Source organism: Festucalex cinctus, chromosome 7, assembly GCF_051991245.1.
Source record: "Festucalex cinctus isolate MCC-2025b chromosome 7, RoL_Fcin_1.0, whole genome shotgun sequence".
Classification (NCBI taxonomy): domain Eukaryota; kingdom Metazoa; phylum Chordata; class Actinopteri; order Syngnathiformes; family Syngnathidae; genus Festucalex; species Festucalex cinctus.
Genome location: NC_135417.1, coordinates 12,155,928 through 12,174,179, shown reverse-complemented (window position 1 = coordinate 12,174,179; position 18,252 = coordinate 12,155,928). Strand labels below are relative to the sequence as shown.

The 18,252-nt window shown below is 40.7% G+C and overlaps 2 protein-coding genes across 4 annotated transcripts in view; both read left to right on the top strand.

Annotated features, from left to right (window-relative positions):
• The window catches only part of LOC144022491 (protein MTSS 1-like), a 35,943-nt gene extending 29,776 nt beyond the window's left edge, over positions 1-6,167 (top strand). For 2 of the 3 annotated variants that reach the window (XM_077527339.1, XM_077527338.1), the window contains exons 11-15: positions 854-1,087; positions 1,219-1,428; positions 1,495-1,654; positions 2,347-2,616; positions 3,348-6,167. In XM_077527339.1, coding sequence (XP_077383465.1) covers positions 854-1,087; positions 1,219-1,428; positions 1,495-1,654; positions 2,347-2,616; positions 3,348-3,853 — 1,380 coding nt within the window. In that variant the 3' untranslated portion in view covers positions 3,854-6,167. Of the gene's footprint in view, positions 1-850; positions 1,088-1,218; positions 1,429-1,494; positions 1,655-2,346; positions 2,617-3,347 lie in introns of all 3 variants that reach the window. The other variant, XM_077527340.1, reaches the window with a different exon arrangement.
• Positions 6,168-6,976: 809 nt separating this feature from the next.
• The window catches only part of LOC144022029 (transmembrane protein 65-like), a 29,818-nt gene continuing 18,542 nt past the window's right edge, over positions 6,977-18,252 (top strand). The window contains exons 1-2 of the mRNA XM_077526428.1: positions 6,977-7,258; positions 7,458-7,816. Of these exons, the coding sequence (XP_077382554.1) occupies positions 7,507-7,816 (310 nt within the window). The 5' untranslated portion in view covers positions 6,977-7,258; positions 7,458-7,506. The remainder of the gene's footprint in view (positions 7,259-7,457; positions 7,817-18,252) is intronic.

The following is an 18,252-nucleotide window of genomic DNA, read 5'->3' as shown; positions in this document are numbered from 1 at the left end:
TCCCCTCACATGACAATACATTTTGAACGAGATAAAGGAAAAGGTGGCGTGTCATAAGGACTCCAAATCCAAAATCATTTCCATGATTGGTCTTTTAAGTTCAACCATTTATTTTCTTCTTGCTGTTCTTCATTATGTTGTGCCATTTTACAGAGCCCAAGAAGAAAAACTTGGTGCTCCCTTGCTACTTTTTTTGTTTGTTGGTTTTTCCCTCCATCCACGTCACCATGAGGGACTATTTTGATATACAGAGTGGGTGAAAAGTAACTTGGCATTAAAAAGTAGTCATAATATTACTTGTACAAAAGTATTGAAAGAAATGATATATTTTCTTTATTACATGGGAAAATGAAAGAAGATAAAGACAAGAAAGTAGCTTGCTCCTGAATATTCAGAAAATATTTTTGTACGTGTAATAACTTCAGTAAAACTAGACTTTACATGAATCTGATTGGCTGAATCAAGGTCAGACGATATTTAGCATTTATCTGAGATCTTAATTTTCCCAATTGATGAATGATGTCATTTATGTGTTCCACAAAATAAGACGTTATATTCAATGTTTATCAGCATTGAAGCAGACTAAAGAGTAAATATAAGTTTTTTAAATCGATATATTGTTCCACCTTCTGGTCAAATCGGTAGTTAGTTATCTTGATCACGTAAAGCCCAGTAAAAATGAGAAATTTCGAACTACGAGTTAACGTTTCATCCGCAACGTAGTCGTGTCATTAAATGTGCCGTTTGGTCTTTTGGCTTTCATTTGATGTCATTTTCTCATTTCAGTAAATCATCCCATTGTTTGTTTTTCCGTTGTCTGCTTTTGTTGCGATCCGCCGCCAAACCCGAGCAGCTGTCCAACGGCTTTGACCACTCCAGCCCGCCCGACTCCCCTCCCAACGGCGGGAGTTTGAGCCCCGGCTCCGCCTCCGGCACGGCCTTCCCCTTCTTCCCTCCGCCCTCCTCCTCCTCCTCCTGCCCGACACGATCGTGGTCGCGTCCCGCCTCGGCGCTCCTGCCGGACTTCCCTCACAACTGCCCGATGGGCTCGCCCATGATGCCTTCCTCTCATGTTCCCAGCTGGAAGGTTCGTCCCGAAGATGTTTTTGGGGGTCTGATCAACAAGCCATGCAAAAAAAAAAAAAAAAAGAAGCGCTGTCCAGTGTTTCTAATGAATGTTTTAGCTCAGCCGAAATTCCAAGATGTTTTTCTTTGCAGGATTGGGCGAAGCCGGGCCCGTACGACCAGCCGATGGTGAACACGTTGCGAAAGAAGAAGGACAAATGCCCTCCGGTCGTAATGGACAGTAACGGTGTTGCAAGCAGGGAAAGCGGCGCACCGCAAACGCTTTCGACCACCAGCCCGGTTCCAGCTGAGATGCCTCAAAAGATGTCGGTGGAGGAAAGGAACAGGACTGCATCAGACAAGGTCTTCCTCATCCTGTATGTCTTCAATTGTATGTCACGTACTGAGCCTTATCCTTGTGGCTTTTAGCCTGGCCAACTTGAGGCCCACGACGAGCTGGCTCTGGCATTATCGCGAGGCCTGGAACTGGACTGCCACAGGTCCAACCGGGACTCCATCCAGTGCTCCAGTGGCTACAACACACAAAGCAATACACCCTGCTGCTCTGAGGACACGATACCCTCACAAGGTATTAAAAGGTCAAAGTATTAAAATGACAGCTCTAAAATGTGCTTATTTGAAATATTTGGGGAAATAAAAACAGCATTTTTTTCATTATTTCGTTTTTTTTAAACAAAATAGAGGAAAATTGGTACATTAAGACACGTGCCATGTTAAGTTTAGAAGTAAGTAAATGTTGATATTTTTCCTCTGCTTTAATTTTTCTTAGCAAACGTTCGATTTCATCAGATTCCGTCATGTTTCATTGTCATCCCATACACAGCCAGACAATTGAACAGAGCTACTGCCATCTGCTGGCCACAGTTAGTGGCCGTTTTTGATTTCACAACCCATTGACCAGGCAGCGTTATTAGACATTGCACTAACCATTGATTAAAAAAAAAATAATAATAATAGTTGACGTCATTTAACGTTTATGGCAGCATACATCACGATTTTTCTAATCGTTATTAAACGTTTTTGGCGGTCAAAGAGTTGATATTGCGTTTGCAAGCTGAGCCACGATTGGTCGTTACCGGAGCCCTGAGCGACTGTGATGTCATTTTCAGTCGACAGCAAGTGGCAAAATGGCCGCCGGCAGAAAGGGATAAAAATTAGTTGGGCTGTTTTAGAACATATTGTCAGGAAAATTTGGAGGTCGACTTCCCCTATGAAGATGAAATTTGTCAGTACACTAACGTCTTGTTTCTCTCCCTGCAGTGTCAGATTTTGACTATTTTTCCATGACGGAGGAACAAGACCCCGAGCAACAGCAGTCCGACTTTGACAAGTCCTCCACCATCCCCAGAAACAGCGACATCGGCCAGTCGTACCGACGCTTGTTTCAGACCAAACGGCCCGCCTCCACTGCGGGCCTGCCCACCACACATGCTCCTCCCCCTGTGCAGGGGCCCCACCCCAACGGAGGCTGTCCCTCAACTCCCAACCACACTTATACGTCGTCTGGCCCTTGTCCAACTACTCCAACAGGTAAGGTCCACATCACACGTATGCAATCGGGTCAAAAAAAGGACCAAATAACCCAAAAAGTTGGGTCAAAATTAATAACCTCCATAGCAGAATTTTTTTTTGTATTATTCATTGCAGTGTTTTTATTTTTTTATTTTTTTGTGGTTTATTTCACTAATAACATTGGGACATAAATAGTCCAAGTTGTGTCAAAAGGAGGCAGACAACTTATTGGATTGTTCACTTTGGCCCAAATGTTTGGGTTAAATGAATAAAAGTTATTTCATTTTAATGTGTACCTACACACTAAAAACAGTTGAGTCAAAACAAAAACAAATTGGGTCAAAAACGGACCAAATCTCCATTTTATTTATTTTTTTTTTTTTAACCCAAAAAGTTGGGTCAAAATGAAAAACCCACAACAAATGCTTTTTTTTTTTTAAACAAAACAACCTCAAAACATGGTTGTCACATATCCTTTTAAGTACCTTGACTTATGTGTTTATAAAATTCTCAATTTACATCAACCAATTTTTTTTTTTTGCATTGAAATGAATTTCAAGTGCAAGTGTTCACATTTTGTGCGCGTTTGACTCATTGTGTAATTGAATAAACAACTGATAGTGAAAAGGCAATGGTGGCTCTCCTTGCCCACATGCGAGGGCATCCCAGTACCTCAATTACTCCATTTGTTTTTCCACTTAACTCCAGTGTCTTATCTGACGCTTGTTTTTGTGATTGTGTCCCTACAGGTTGTTCAAATCAGGGCTTTTATTCTGGATACCATAACGTGCCTGGCACTTATTCTCCAGGCCGCGGTCCGGTTATTGTCACGCCAGGTGTCGCCACCATCCGCCGCACCCCTTCCTCCAAACCTTCCGCCCGCCGCTCAGGCTCAGCGGTGGCCGCGGGTCCCATTCCTATCCGCACACCAGTCGTCCCAGTCAAAATTCCAACAGTTCCCAACATGCCAGCAGCGCTCAACGCTAGCCGGGGCGCCGGGGAGACGGAAGGGAGTCCGGATTGTCCCACGTTCCCGCCAGGCGGCGATGCCGGAACGTCGTCCGCGGTGTCTCGGAGCGGCCGGTCGTCCGCCGATCCTCCCGCCGTCCCGCTGGCCGAGCGACTGGCCCGGCAGCAACATCGCCGTGAGCGGGGAGAGACCGAGGCGGATGGCGACATGCTGGTGGCCATCCGCAACGGAGTCAAGCTCAAGAGGACCCTCACCGACGACCGCTCAGCGCCTCGGATCGCGTGATCGCGACGTCGCCTTTTATTCGATGAGCCAACTTTGTAGACCGGATGTGCATGAACATGTGAGCATGGGAGAAACGAGGCAAGTGATGGAGTGCAATATCCAGCGGAAGGGACGAACGGGTCGCGGTGATCGTCATTCAGTTGTGAACTTCAAGGACATCCTCCCTCCTCTGTGCTTCCACTCAACCACAGCGCCACTGTGGACGCGTCTGAGGTGGAGTGCAGCATGAAGCGGTTGCTGCTTTTTCGTTTGGATACACGAGTATGTTGATATATGTCCATGTTACCAAAAAAAAAAAAGTGTATTGCTGCTTTTCACAAACTTCTGCTCCTGCACAGATGCCTGACACTTAAGACATCTTCTCTTTCAACAAGAATGCGTACTAGCAGCACACTGTTTTCCTTAACACTATCAAGTAAGTTGTGTAGATGCATATAAAGTTTATAGGCTGGGTATCGAGTCAAATGTCCTCAATCGATTCGATTTTGATTCTCAAGGGTTCAGTTGGATTTGATTTTTTTGTTCAGATTTGATTCACTTCAGTTCAGTTCAATATTGATTATGGAACATCAAATAAGGATATGATTATTAAAAAAAAATAATAACAAATAAAAAAAACCTCCACAAACATTAAATTCCAAATTAAATTTTGCAGAGGTGGTTAAATGATTTATTAATGAAAATAATACGTTATAATCACCTACACAAGCACTGACATCAGCACGGATGAGGTGAAAACGTTTCCATAATTCTAATTCAATAACAGAAAATATAACTAGAAAAGATTCCGAATTGTCATTAAATGCAATAAGTCAGGTCATTCATAAATGTGAGGAAATACTTTTGAAATCAGGTGAACAGTTAAATTTCAAGAAAACTAAGATACAAAAAAAATGTAGCCTTTAAAATTCTATTTTCTTGTTGATTAATGGGGAAAAAAGAGATTAAAATAATCAATCCATGTTCTTTTGAATCGACATCACGCTCAAAAAAGAAAATTGATTAGATATCAATTATTAGATTTTTATTTTTTTTATTTTTATTTTTAAATGAAACCGAGCCCTACAAAAGACGGTTCGATATGTTCCTCGTTAAATGGGGTATGATAGGGGTCAAGGAGGGAGCAACTTTAAATGTAATAATTCAATTCTGTTCGATATATCAAAACCGATTTTTGGTTTCAAATTGTAGTTTTTTTTGTTGTTTTTTTTAAACACCCTAATCAACCTTTTTTAATAGCATTTATTAGAAGTCATTAGCACTGCCTCATATTGCTGAGTTATTCATGAATAGACATTACTTTTACTAATATGTAAAAAAATATATATATATGTATAATGTTTAACACATCAATATTTCTATGGAAGCCTTTATGTTTATTTGAGAACATTATAAGAAAGTGTTTCTGTCACCACAATGTGACTCATTTTTTCTGTCATCTGGACAAGCTCAGCCTTCGAAATACATCCAACTACAAAATTGGATTATTGAAGAAATACTGTCGTTTTCTTTTTGCAGGACATAATTAAGATGTGGCAGCAACGAGGCTTCATGTCAAATTTTTGCGTGTTTGCGTTTCAGTTGAAGCACTGTGCAATCATGGTGACTGCATTTGAGGCTTGTAAATATTATTTTAGCTGTACAAGCATTTTAATTTATTTTCTCTTCATTTTGCAAAGTGTCCTTAGTTTATATCATCATAACATGATAATTCGCATCCATGCTACTTTATTTACTGGATTTTTTATTTTTTTTTGTGTCAGATTGTAGTGCCACGTTCTTTGGGTCTATTATTTCATATCTACATTTACAGTATAACATGTCAGAGCTGGCTGGTTAGAAACTTAAAAAAAAAAAAAACCTGAAGATCTCTTGCACTTGACTAGCACATCCATGTCGGCTTAAAGACACGTCATCATAAATGGTGATATGGAGATACACTTTAGTGCAGTTATCCCAAATGTCTAGGCCATAAATGTTTCATAATTAAACCAAAAATACTCTCATTTTAGCCGTTTAGCTTGTATATAATGTGTATGATCCTTGGTCATATTTAATTGAGTATCCTACAGTAGAAGTTATTATATATTATATCACTTCCTTGTTTTGTGTATCCAGTGATTTCAGACGTTTATACTGTTATGTTCTGAGGAGTGAAAATTGAAGTTGTTTTAGTTGTTCAGGTTTATAACTTCACGCACACTTGCGTTTGATATATCAGTTCAGCAGACAATTTGTTCCCAAAAGTTCAGCGTTCGTCTTCTGTGCAACGACAATGATGAGCAATATAATAAAAAACAAAAATGTAAATATGCTTTGACTTCTTGCACTTTGAGTAACCTCACAAGTATTTCATTATTCTTTCTCTCAAATTAGGCAAACATTTGATGACTGTCACATTACAAAGACGTGCATGTTAAAAGTACGTTATTCATGGGCGTGAATCTGACGATGAATTGTTCTTTGTTGTAAGTAGGCTCGCCCTACTTTTGAGATGGGAAGAGTCACGCATATTATGCAAACATTTTGTCCACCAGGGGTCAGTGTTGCCTATGCTTTCCACGACCACTTGGAAGATTTATAAAAGGTGATTTATGCCCTTTCACATCAGTCGGCTAAAAGCACTCATCGGATCAATAATCGCGTATTAAAACAATCAAGCAGGTCTTGATTGATAAACAAATCGACTTATAACGGACACTTTGCCTTCATGTTAACTCATAGACAGAATGCTTCCTGTGGTGGTGGTGGTGGGGAAAAAAAAGTACTACTGCATAGCTTTCCACTCAGTCATTTTTTTCTTTTCGTGGTGTGGAATTCTGCCTGGTTGTGTGACTGTACTGAGCACATCACGTGCGTATAAGAGGCAGGAATGTGATCACGCCCAACCATACTGTATTTAAAATAGTTCACTATGTTGGAATATTTTACTAGTAATTATCATCCTGGTCCGTTTATATAAAAAAATAAAAAATACCTTTTATATGTCAATTTCCCCAAGTACTTAACAATACTGAATTAATTAATAAATAAAATAAGACTTCCTGGACGTGCGTACGTCACGCGTGACGTCACACGTATGCGCCGAAGAATGCTGCTCTCCCATTGGTCACTTGCGTGGATGCTTCCAGCCGCTCCAAGTCGTCTCCCATCCGCTTCTTCACACACATACACAACGTCCTGTCAAGCGAAGGTTACAACGACCGCGTTTACGCCTGCTAAGACAGACATTAACGGCCATATTGTAATATACAATGTTACGTTTTGAAGTTATTCCTCTTTCCCATCCTTCATTTACCTCGCGGTGAGTGAAAAGAAGAGACTTATGCGTCGAGCCAGTCGCTGTTGTTTTCCCCCCGTTTTATTCCGGAGCTAGTTGGACGGGACAGCCGAGCATCGACTGAGGTGAGACAAGTTGCACTTCGAATTTGGATCGTTATCGCCTCGTTTTCGAACCATGTCAGTTCGCGGTATTTTATACGAGAGCTTCCATTATTATCGCCACGCCTGCTTTTCAACCCTCGAATGACCCCGACTTGTGATTTCATGTGACTGTTAAGAGTTGTCGTAGCCGACTAACGGGGCTTGTTCCATGACCCTGCAGCTTTCCCGAGCCATTCGCCGCCCACTGCCACGATCGTCTTCCCACCGAGATGTTGCCCCGCCTGCGGGGAGTCCTGCGGCCCGTCCTCCACCTGAGAGCCGGTAGGGGGCCGCTCCAAGCCGGACTCTCGAGTCACCAAGTCGAAGCGTCGGTATCTATCCCCGGTGCGTCGACCGCAGAGCTTCCGGGCTGCGCGCTTGATCAGCGGCGTCACCTCGGCACGCACCCGGTGAAAGAGCCCGTGGAGCCCCTCAACTCGCCCCGCGGAGCCAAGGAGTTTATTTATAGCCTCCATCCGTCTGAGCGCACTTGCCTGCTGCGGGAACTGCACAGGTTCGAGTCCATTGCCATAGCTCAAGGTGAGTGATTGTGTACGCCAGTTTGTCTTTATTTTTTTTTTTTTTGGGGAGTGTAAATCACCCTTTATCTGGTAAATGCAGCTGTGAGTGCAACATGGCAAGGCTAGAGCATGTTATTCTTTCTTACCTTGATATCCAGAACCTTGAGGTCCATGGAGCAGGATCGCTCTTTGTCCTACGTTGGACAACTTTATGTTACTCTGCAAAACTGTATGAGTTGACAATTCTATGCAGGCACCTTACCTTGAATCAATGAATGAATGCACAAACACCAAAATCACTCATTTATCCAAGTTTTATATCATGTATTTTCATTCAATAAGTGACATAAGAACAGGGCAGGCAGAATAACTGCAAATAAAATTAACCTGTTTCCGTTCATACAACATAATAAGAGCTATGTGTTTTATGAAACATTTTGTGGGCCAATATTTCATAGCGAGCAAGTAAATATGTGAGAAAATTGACATAAGGTCATCATTGCTTCAGTTTGCAGTCATTCCTCGATACAATATATCGTCGTTCCTATTTTGCAGGTTCAGTGCATTGCAGACGTTTTTTCCCCCTCATACTTGTATAGCATTGATGATTTGCTATAAATGCATAGTTTTTTGTTGATAATTTTTCCGCACTGACTTTTACTGCAGATTCACGTAGCAGTTAGCATGAGCCAGGAGGAACGTCCACAGTTTTGGATTAATTCACACTTAATAAAAGAAGCTAAAATGTAATGTAGCTATTTCAAAGTACATATACATACACATACATACAAGTAATCAAATGCAGTTCTACAGTAACCATTGGTTGGTTAATTTAGATATCCTACCACCACGAGTTAGTATGAATTGCAATTCTTTAGTGAGACTAATGGGAATCTTGGAAAATCAATCAGTCTTTGTACCACACTGGTGATAGCTTATACAAACATTTAGAGAAGAAACAAAAATACTGTTGAAAGACACTATTGCTTATTTTCAACTTGATCTTTCATGTAACTGTAGCATACATTTATTAATGCAGTATTTTCTTTTATTTTTTTAATATGTCCTGTAGATATTGTGACTGACTAATGAAAGCACTCACAAGCTTGATTTCCAGGCAGTATTCTGCAATAATGAACTCCCCAGACACTTCATTAGGTACGCTTATGGACAACGTACTGGTAATCGAATACAAGAGCTGTATACATCTCAACATTAATACTTAACATTCCTGCATTTGCAGAGTCAAATTATGATGACGGAATTATTATTTGCAGGTCCCATTATGTAACACAGGTGGACCAGCCTGTGGGAATCACAAGCACCAGCTGTGTTGAATCGCTTTAGCCCCTCGGGTGCTGTTTTGCCTCAACCCACCGCAATCGCTGACCTTCGACCTTTCTGCGTGTAGAAGAAATCATCTATTGACTGGCTTCAATTGATCGTATTTAACGCCCGATTTGTGAAATCATCAGTCAGTATTCATTTGTGACACATTTTGTGTCCGATGGGAGATATGGGGTCAGAAAAAAAAATAATAATTTGTAAGAAAACTGAAGAAAGCTTATGGTTCTGACTGAAGCTAGTTTTTCTGTTTCACTACGTTTTCTCACAATATAATCACAATTTGCATATGCAGCATTCCTTGTTATTTGTCTTGAACATACTTCAGTGAGCTTTTCAAATCATGACGCTGCAAATTTGGGGCCTGGTCCGAGACAAAAATTCATTGATCATTACAACAGATGGATGAGCCAGGCAAGGCAAGGCGAGCCGTGCGGCATAAAGAGGCTCTGCATTGTGAGACATCCGAGGATTGTTCTGCTGTTTTCGAGAGCAAGCAGCCGAGTGACGCTTTTGTCCTTTTCTTGAATATGTGCTGCTTCATCCTGCCATTCGCAATCTTTCATCTCCAGCAAGGCCAAACGGTTTTAATTTAGATCAATTCAAGCACTAACACTAAGACGCTTACGTTCTGCACTACCGACAACAATGAACATTTTGTGAAGAATTTGTCGAAACTCGAATCCTCTAATGAGCCGTGATGAAAACATCATTGGCGCAGGTAATATTAAACAAGCTCCATTTTGCTGCATAAATATTGACGCCAATTTATAACTCCCATGAGCTCAACATTTTGCATCAAAGTAAAAAATAGTCTTTAATGTGCAAATTCCTCCCCAGTTTTCGTAGCAAAAATATCCCCAGATTCCCCACCCTCGCTCGCTCACTCGCTCGCTCACTCACTCACTCACTCACTCACTCAAACGATGAAACGCTCCAAACATTTGACTGCTGGATGAAATGCTCTCGATAGTTTCCAGCAAATTATTGCAATTCACTATCTTAATCGGAATTATAAAGATATTTACAGGGATACTTTACTTATTTAGCCATTTTTGGCAGTCAAACATGATTTTTTTTGCTTATAATAAATTTGATATTTCCCTTATTTTTCATGTCCAATTAGTAGCTTTAAAAACACATTTTGTCAACTTGCTGTTGACTGAGAATGACATCACAAGATCTCAGGTAACCAATCACGGCTCACCTTGTGAATGTCACATGACCAAACCTAGAAAACAGGTGAGCTGTGATTGGCTACCTGAGCCCTTGTGATGTCATTTTCAGTCGATAGCAAGTTGCAAAATGTGTTTTTAAAGGTACTATTTGTACGTGACAAATAATGAAAGTATCAAATGAATTATAGACAAAATATTAACTTTTTATTGCTCTAATGGGCTAAAGAAGTGAAGTATCCCTTTAAAAGGAACACATCTGTAAAAAAAAAATCAGTTTGATTTCCATTTGTGCAGTTCTAGCACCCTCTAGTGGCTAGTTTATTAGTGCAACTTAATTTTTATTAGGGTTGTTTTGGCCTTCTATGTTTAAAATCTATGCTAATTGTCAGATGAAGGGGAACCGAATTTGCTTGTGAAGCCATCAATGTGTGCTTGAATTAGCAAGTAAGTGCCTCAATATTAAAATTATAATAATAATAATTATTATTAAAATAAAAATTATTAACAATAATTATAGAAATTGTAGGTGGTTTATATGCATTGCGGTTATGTACAAAAGCACTATATTGTGCTTTTTTTAGTATGTGCTCTTTTTTTTAAATAATATTGTGATCTTTTTTTAAATATTGCCACAATATTGTGATAATTATCGTATCATGACCTTCATATCGTGCTAATTTTGTATCATGATGTTTGGATATCGTTACATCGAGTAGTATTAAAAGTCATCGTGCCATTAAACTGTTTTTATAATTGCAATTTGACTGTACAACTATCACATTTCCTCATTTTGAAATTACTTAAGTACACAAGTACTTATTAAGGAAACATTTATGCAATGATCATCTTATTTTATTTATTTATTGATTTTTTTGTTGCATGACCTCCCCACCTGGCCAGATTCAAGTCTGCCGACATCCTCACCTTCACCTTCATCTATTTCAAAGCCCACAGGGATTCTGTTACCTGGTTCATATGCAGGCTGCAGAAGAGCCGAACCAGTGACTGCTCGACCAGTCAAGTCACTTAGCTTTTGTTTTTGTTGTTATTTTTTGTATACGTACATTGAATTTATAATTGATAACTTTGTGATATGAAAGACACAAGCCACAGTTTAAAATTGAATATTGTAATTTCAATGACATTTTCAAGAGGGCCAGCTAAAAAAAAAACAACAAAAAAACCTCTATTACCACAAACACTGACATCATAGTTTCCAAAAGTTTCCACTCTGACTGCAGTTTCCCGGAGTTTCCTGAAACACGGCTGCACTGGGAGAAAAAGACTGACTGCTATAATTATTGGCCACTTGCAAATTACGGTACGAAGTACGATTAAATCCGGAAGATTGATGTCCGCTTGGATAAAGTGTTGTCATCAACAACCATGTATTGTTTTATTGACGTTTGTATGCGATCACAAACAGTTGTAAGTTACATTTTCTTTCTCGTATAGGGACTCGAACTCAATAAAACCACTCAGCCTTTGAAGACACGTGACAAACATATACTGATAAATGTATCATTCTAATAACTTACTTAAGCATCCCAACAATTCATTTGTGCTTTTACATAATCTGTTTATTTATCTTGAATCCAGAAGACTCAACATTTATAATTCAGGCGACTTGTGTTCCATTAACAAGACATCTTAAGAGTGTTTTTTTTTTTTTTTTTTTTTTTTTTTTCTCTCTCCACAGGCACCTGTGTTTGATATTGATACTTAAGCCTTGGCGCTCTCTGCGTGTGGTTGTTTTGTTTTTGTTTTTTTTTAGAGAGAAAGAGAGAATTGTCACCTTTTGAATTCTTTATTGTCCCTCAGCTCATCTGCCATAAATCTCACACAGCTGTGCATCAGACAATTCATAGTGATACTCACACGCACACACATCATAACAAACTGATATTGTTTGAAAAGGGCACCGTTGGAATTCATCCCTGCTGAATGATTTGATGTTTATGCAAGACAGGTCCAAATACTTCGTTTCTAGTCCCACGTGCAACACGTCTTTTGACAGATGACCGTATATTAAAAAATGGATGCTTGCAGTGTACAAATGATTTCACTTTGTGCAACTAAATAATGTAATCAATATACTGTATTAGAAACATGTCTCTCACCATTATGCCAAACTTCTTGTGATATTATGGGTGTTACCTGTCTTTCTCAGTCGTAATTTAATAGAAGCGTTATTTTTTTATTTTAGATGTATTCTTCAATACAGTTATGCTGATTTATGGGAAATTGAATGCGCATTGACCAAGTTGAAGTAGCTCTTCCGAGTTTTGGATAGAGGCCAACTTTGGAAACAAATTGATTGTGTGTGCGTGTCCTCCAACTGGCCGTGTTCAAAATGGAAATGGTTGCATATGGCTCGCCTTTATTGAAAAATCGGAACAGACGGACCACTCGGTAAATGTAATCATAACGGCACGGCTCCACGGACACTCGGCTAATATGATTATCCCCAAAGTTATAGCGCTTTTTGTTTTCTGCAATTGAGACTACGATAGTCTGAGCATCAAAATCAGTTCAGATTCATTTTGAGTTCGGGCTTTCTTGAGACAAAATGACTTCACCCGTAAGCAACATGTCTTTTTATGACTCTTTATACTTATTATAGTGAATACAGAATTAACTACAGCTCCTTTACATATTGCTGCATTATGCTTTACTTTTTTGAGGTGGGTGGGACAAGGAAAATCATTTTGCTAGAGAGTAGGATTAAAGTGTAAATTAAGGAGTTTTTACACAAAGCATGAGGCAGCGGGTTGATGCTTTTGCCTGTGGTTGTTTGTATATACACTTGTTCCGCAAACAGCTGATCTAATCTACGGAAGCGGAGAGCTGCCAATGTGGAGTAAACATTTTTGGTTGGCGAGTATGTTCGAACATACTTGCAAATATGTACAAACATACTCACAAATATGTTCGAACGTACATGTAGGCTACATGCTACAAAGTTAACATATCTTCCCATAATGCCACGGGGTATTGACGAGCGTAATACCCCATTGCATTATGAAGCAAAAAATGACGAACCTAAATCATGCACGGCAGACATAATAAATCGTAAAAAAAGTTACGAATAAACACTGTATTTTGGCTACTTAATTTTCTAATGAATGTGGCCCAAATGCCTAAAAAATCATCCGGGTTTTGTTTTCACTCGCACATGCGCAAATAATACCCCGTGGCATTATGGGAAGGTTTGCTAACTTTGTAGCATGTAGCCTACAAGTACGTTCGAACATATTTGCGAGTATGTTCAAACATATTTGCGAGTATGTTCGGAAATCTTTGCAAGTATGTTCGGACGTATTTGCGAGTATGTTTGGACGTATTTGCGAGTATGTTTGGACGCATTTGCGAGTATGTTTGGACGCATTTGCGAGTATGTTTGGACGCATTTGCGAGTATGTTTGGACGCATTTGCGAGTATGTTTGGACGCATTTGCGAGTATGTTCGGACGCATTTGCGAGTATGTTCGGACGCATTTGCGAGTATTTTTGGACGCATTTGCGAGTATGTTCGGACGCATTTGCGAGTATGTTTGGACGCATTTGCGAGTATGTTCGGACGCATTTGCGAGTATGTTCGGACGCATTTGCGAGTATGTTCGGACGTATTTGTGAGTATGTTTGGACGCATTTGCGAGTATGTTCGGACGTATATTTGTGAGTATGTTCGGACGCATTTGCGAGTATGTTCGGACGTATTTGTGAGTATGTTTGGACGCATTTGCGAGTATGTTCGGACGCATTTGCGAGTATGTTCGGACGTATTTGTGAGTATGTTTGGACGCATTTGCGAGTATGTTCGGACGTATTTGCGAGTATGTTCGGACGTATTTGCAAGTATGTTTGGACGCATTTGCGAGTATGTTCGGACGCATTTGCGAGTATGTTCGGACGCATTTGCGAGTATGTTTGGACGCATTTGCGAGTATTTTTGGACGCATTTGCGAGGTATGTTCGGACGCATTTGCGAGTATGTTCGGACGCATTTGCGAGTATGTTCGGACGCATTTGCGAGTATGTTTGGACGCATTTGCGAGTATGTTTGGACGCATTTGCGAGTATGTTTGGACGCATTTGCGAGTATGTTTGGACGCATTTGCGAGTATGTTCGGACGCATTTGAGAGTATGTTCGGACGTATATTTGTGAGTATGTTTGGACGCATTTGCGAGTATGTTTGGACGCATTTGCGAGTATGTTCGGACGCATTTGCGAGTATGTTCGGACGCATTTGCGAGTATGTTCGGACGCATTTGTGAGTATGTTTGGACGCATTTGCGAGTATGTTCGGACGTATATTTGTGAGTATGTTCGGACGCATTTGCGAGTATGTTCGGACGTATTTGTGAGTATGTTTGGACGCATTTGCGAGTATGTTTGGACGCATTTGCGAGTATGTTCGGACGTATTTGTGAGTATGTTCGGACGTATTTGTGAGTATGTTTGGACGCATTTGCGAGTATGTTCGAACGTATTTGCGAGTATGTTCGAACGTATTTGTGAGTATGTTTGGACGCATTTGCGAGTATGTTCGGACGCATTTGCGAGTATGTTCGGACGTATTTGTGAGTATGTTTGGACGCATTTGCGAGTATGTTTGGACGCATTTGCGAGTATGTTCGAACGTATTTGCGAGTATGTTTGGACGCATTTGCGAGTATGTTCGGACGCATTTGCGAGTATGTTCGGACGCATTTGCGAGTATGTTCGGACGTATTTGTGAGTATGTTTGGACGCATTTGCGAGTATGTTCGGACGTATTTGCGAGTATGTTCGGACGTATTTGCAAGTATGTTTGGACGCATTTGCGAGTATGTTCGGACGCATTTGCGAGTATGTTCGGACGCATTTGCGAGTATGTTTGGACGCATTTGCGAGTATTTTTGGACGCATTTGCGAGTATGTTCGGACGCATTTGCGAGTATGTTCGGGCGCATTTGCGAGTATGTTCGGACGCATTTGCGAGTATGTTCGGACGCATTTGCGAGTATGTTTGGACGCATTTGCGAGTATGTTTGGACGCATTTGCGAGTATGTTTGGACGCATTTGCGAGTATGTTCGGACGCATTTGAGAGTATGTTCGGACGTATATTTGTGAGTATGTTTGGACGCATTTGCGAGTATGTTTGGACGCATTTGCGAGTATGTTCGGACGCATTTGCGAGTATGTTCGGACGCATTTGCGAGTATGTTCGGACGTATTTGTGAGTATGTTTGGACGCATTTGCGAGTATGTTCGGACGTATATTTGTGAGTATGTTCGGACGTATATTTGCGAGTATGTTCGGACGCATTTGCGAGTATGTTTGGACGCATTTGCGAGTATGTTTGGACGCATTTGCGAGTATGTTCGGACGTATTTGTGAGTATGTTCGGACGTATTTGTGAGTATGTTTGGACGCATTTGCGAGTATGTTCGAACGTATTTGCGAGTATGTTCGAACGTATTTGTGAGTATGTTTGGACGCATTTGCGAGTATGTTCGGACGCATTTGCGAGTATGTTCGGACGTATTTGTGAGTATGTTTGGACGCATTTGCGAGTATGTTTGGACGCATTTGCGAGTATGTTCGAACGTATTTGCGAGTATGTTTGGACGCATTTGCGAGTATGTTCGGACGCATTTGCGAGTATGTTCGGACGCATTTGCGAGTATGTTCGGACGTATTTGTGAGTATGTTTGGACGCATTTGCGAGTATGTTCGGACGTATATTTGTGGAATGTTGTCGACAGCAACTTACAATTGTTCAAATGAACGTTGTTGACATTATCAAGCCCGCAGCATGAAATACATAACATGGTGCGGCTCCAAAATGAAGATTTTTATTTTTTTTTTAACTTGGCAGACATTTAAAGGACTGACTTGGAACAAAATGTAAGATGAACCTGTTTTTGGCAAAACTCAACAAAGCAGCTGCATCAGGTGTGCATGTCACACTATGAAATCCGTTTTCTCTCTTTTGGGTCTGACGTGACGTATGGCAAGGGAGTGCGCCAGCAAGGCCGGAGGGAGGGAGGCCAATAACGATCGATCATTAATGCTGACAGTAATGATGATTTTTTTAAATAAGCGGGCGTCGCTGCCATGACGACGTCACTTGTGACTTGTCTTGCGCTTTTAAAGACCTGAACGTACGTTTGACTGATTCGAGTCTAAATCCAATATGTTGTATTGAGGACTGGTGTTTTTGTACCAGAACCTGTTAATGTTTGTGAAGTGTAATTTGATTGGACAGATGTGACTATAACAACTCATTAACTACAAGTGCACCGTAGTTGGTCCCAACAGTAATCAATGTAAATGCGTATGAGTGGTTTGGCTGGCGACTTGTCCAGCTTGTACCAAAGTTGCCCAAAGTCAGCAGAGATGTGCACCAGCTCACTTGCAACCCTGGTACAGATGAGAAGCGTAGAAAATGGACGGATGGTATGAGTGGTGTAGTTTGATGAGTTTGTGTGGAGATTTCTGCAATCGAAATGAAAAAAATACTGACAGACAATTTGGTCCAGGTGCAAAAGCTTTCGGCCCGTAAGTTTTTGGGGTAACAATCTTAAATGAAATCTAAATTGAAATGGGGTTGAATTAATGGTCTTTTTGAAAGACCAAGCAGGCCTTACTTTAATTCCGTGTCTTCCCTAAACTCTGAATAATATTTCACATTGCGCCGCTTTAAGCTGCTTCAGTGCGAGCGCGAGCAAAGTACATTCCGTTGACTGTCGTACTCTTCCGAGCAGATGGTGTGTATCGACACTAAAATGGATGGAGTGTGAGATCAAACGTGTGCATGGCTTCATCATCATCACCATCATCTCTGAGGAACTGTACTGGCTTCCCTTTTACGCTCAAAGAGAATTCACTGTCGAACGTCGTTACAGTTATTTTTTTCGACAGCCCAATTAAAAGCGACTCTTCGTTACATCCTGCTAGGAAGGAAGCGGCTCCAACTTGCCTTTCTTCTGCTCGAGCTTTCCCATTATTCTGTGAAATATTTGCTGACATCTTTCTTGTTCAGCCAGATACTCGTGTCCTCGTATTTAGCAGGATTCGTTCATTTTTCTTCTTGTCAAACATAAGGCCCGCGGGCCGGATCAGGCCCACAAAGGGGTTTAATCCGGCCCGCGAGATGGATTTTGTCAAGTAAAAAAAATAAAAATGTAAAGGTGGACCAATTAATCAGCCAGCCACAATTAAATATATAAATTTGCAATTTCACAAGCAGTCTTCAGAAATCGCCCTTGGAAGTCATTATTATAATTTTTTTTTTTTTTTTAAATCATTGACCAACATAAACGTGTTAAATACAACACAATAACTTATAACTTCATTAACTGTGCCACACAATGCATTCTGGGAACTATATGCAAAACATATAGGTAGATTTAACACGTCCGGAACGTGTTGCCACGTTTCATTTGCATTCGTGTTTTTTGAAACAAGAGATTACAGTTGAGCTCCGAAATTTAGGGCTGACTGGCCCAAAAATCGCAGAAATCTGTGTATAATTAATGGCAATTGTTTTTAAATTATATACCATTATTTTACTGATTCGGCCCACTTAGCAATATATTGTCCTCCATGCGGGCCCTATGCTAACATGAGTTTGACACCCCTGTTGTAGAGGATCTTACTTTTGGACTCCCTCTCTATAACTTCTCTCTCTCAGGCTCACATTCCATGTGGATAATTTCTTGCGTTCAGTCTCATAAATCATACAAAAATACTGCAATGCTGTTAGCTTGATGAATGTCTCTCTCCCTGGACTGTTCGCTATTGATCGAGTACGCGCACACGCACACGTCTAATCGGGTGAAAGGAGCTCATCGGAGCATTTTCTTGTGCGGGCCAGAAACAAAGAGAAATGCCCACCACTGTCGAGGTGGTATGTACATACACGCACGCACGCACACCGG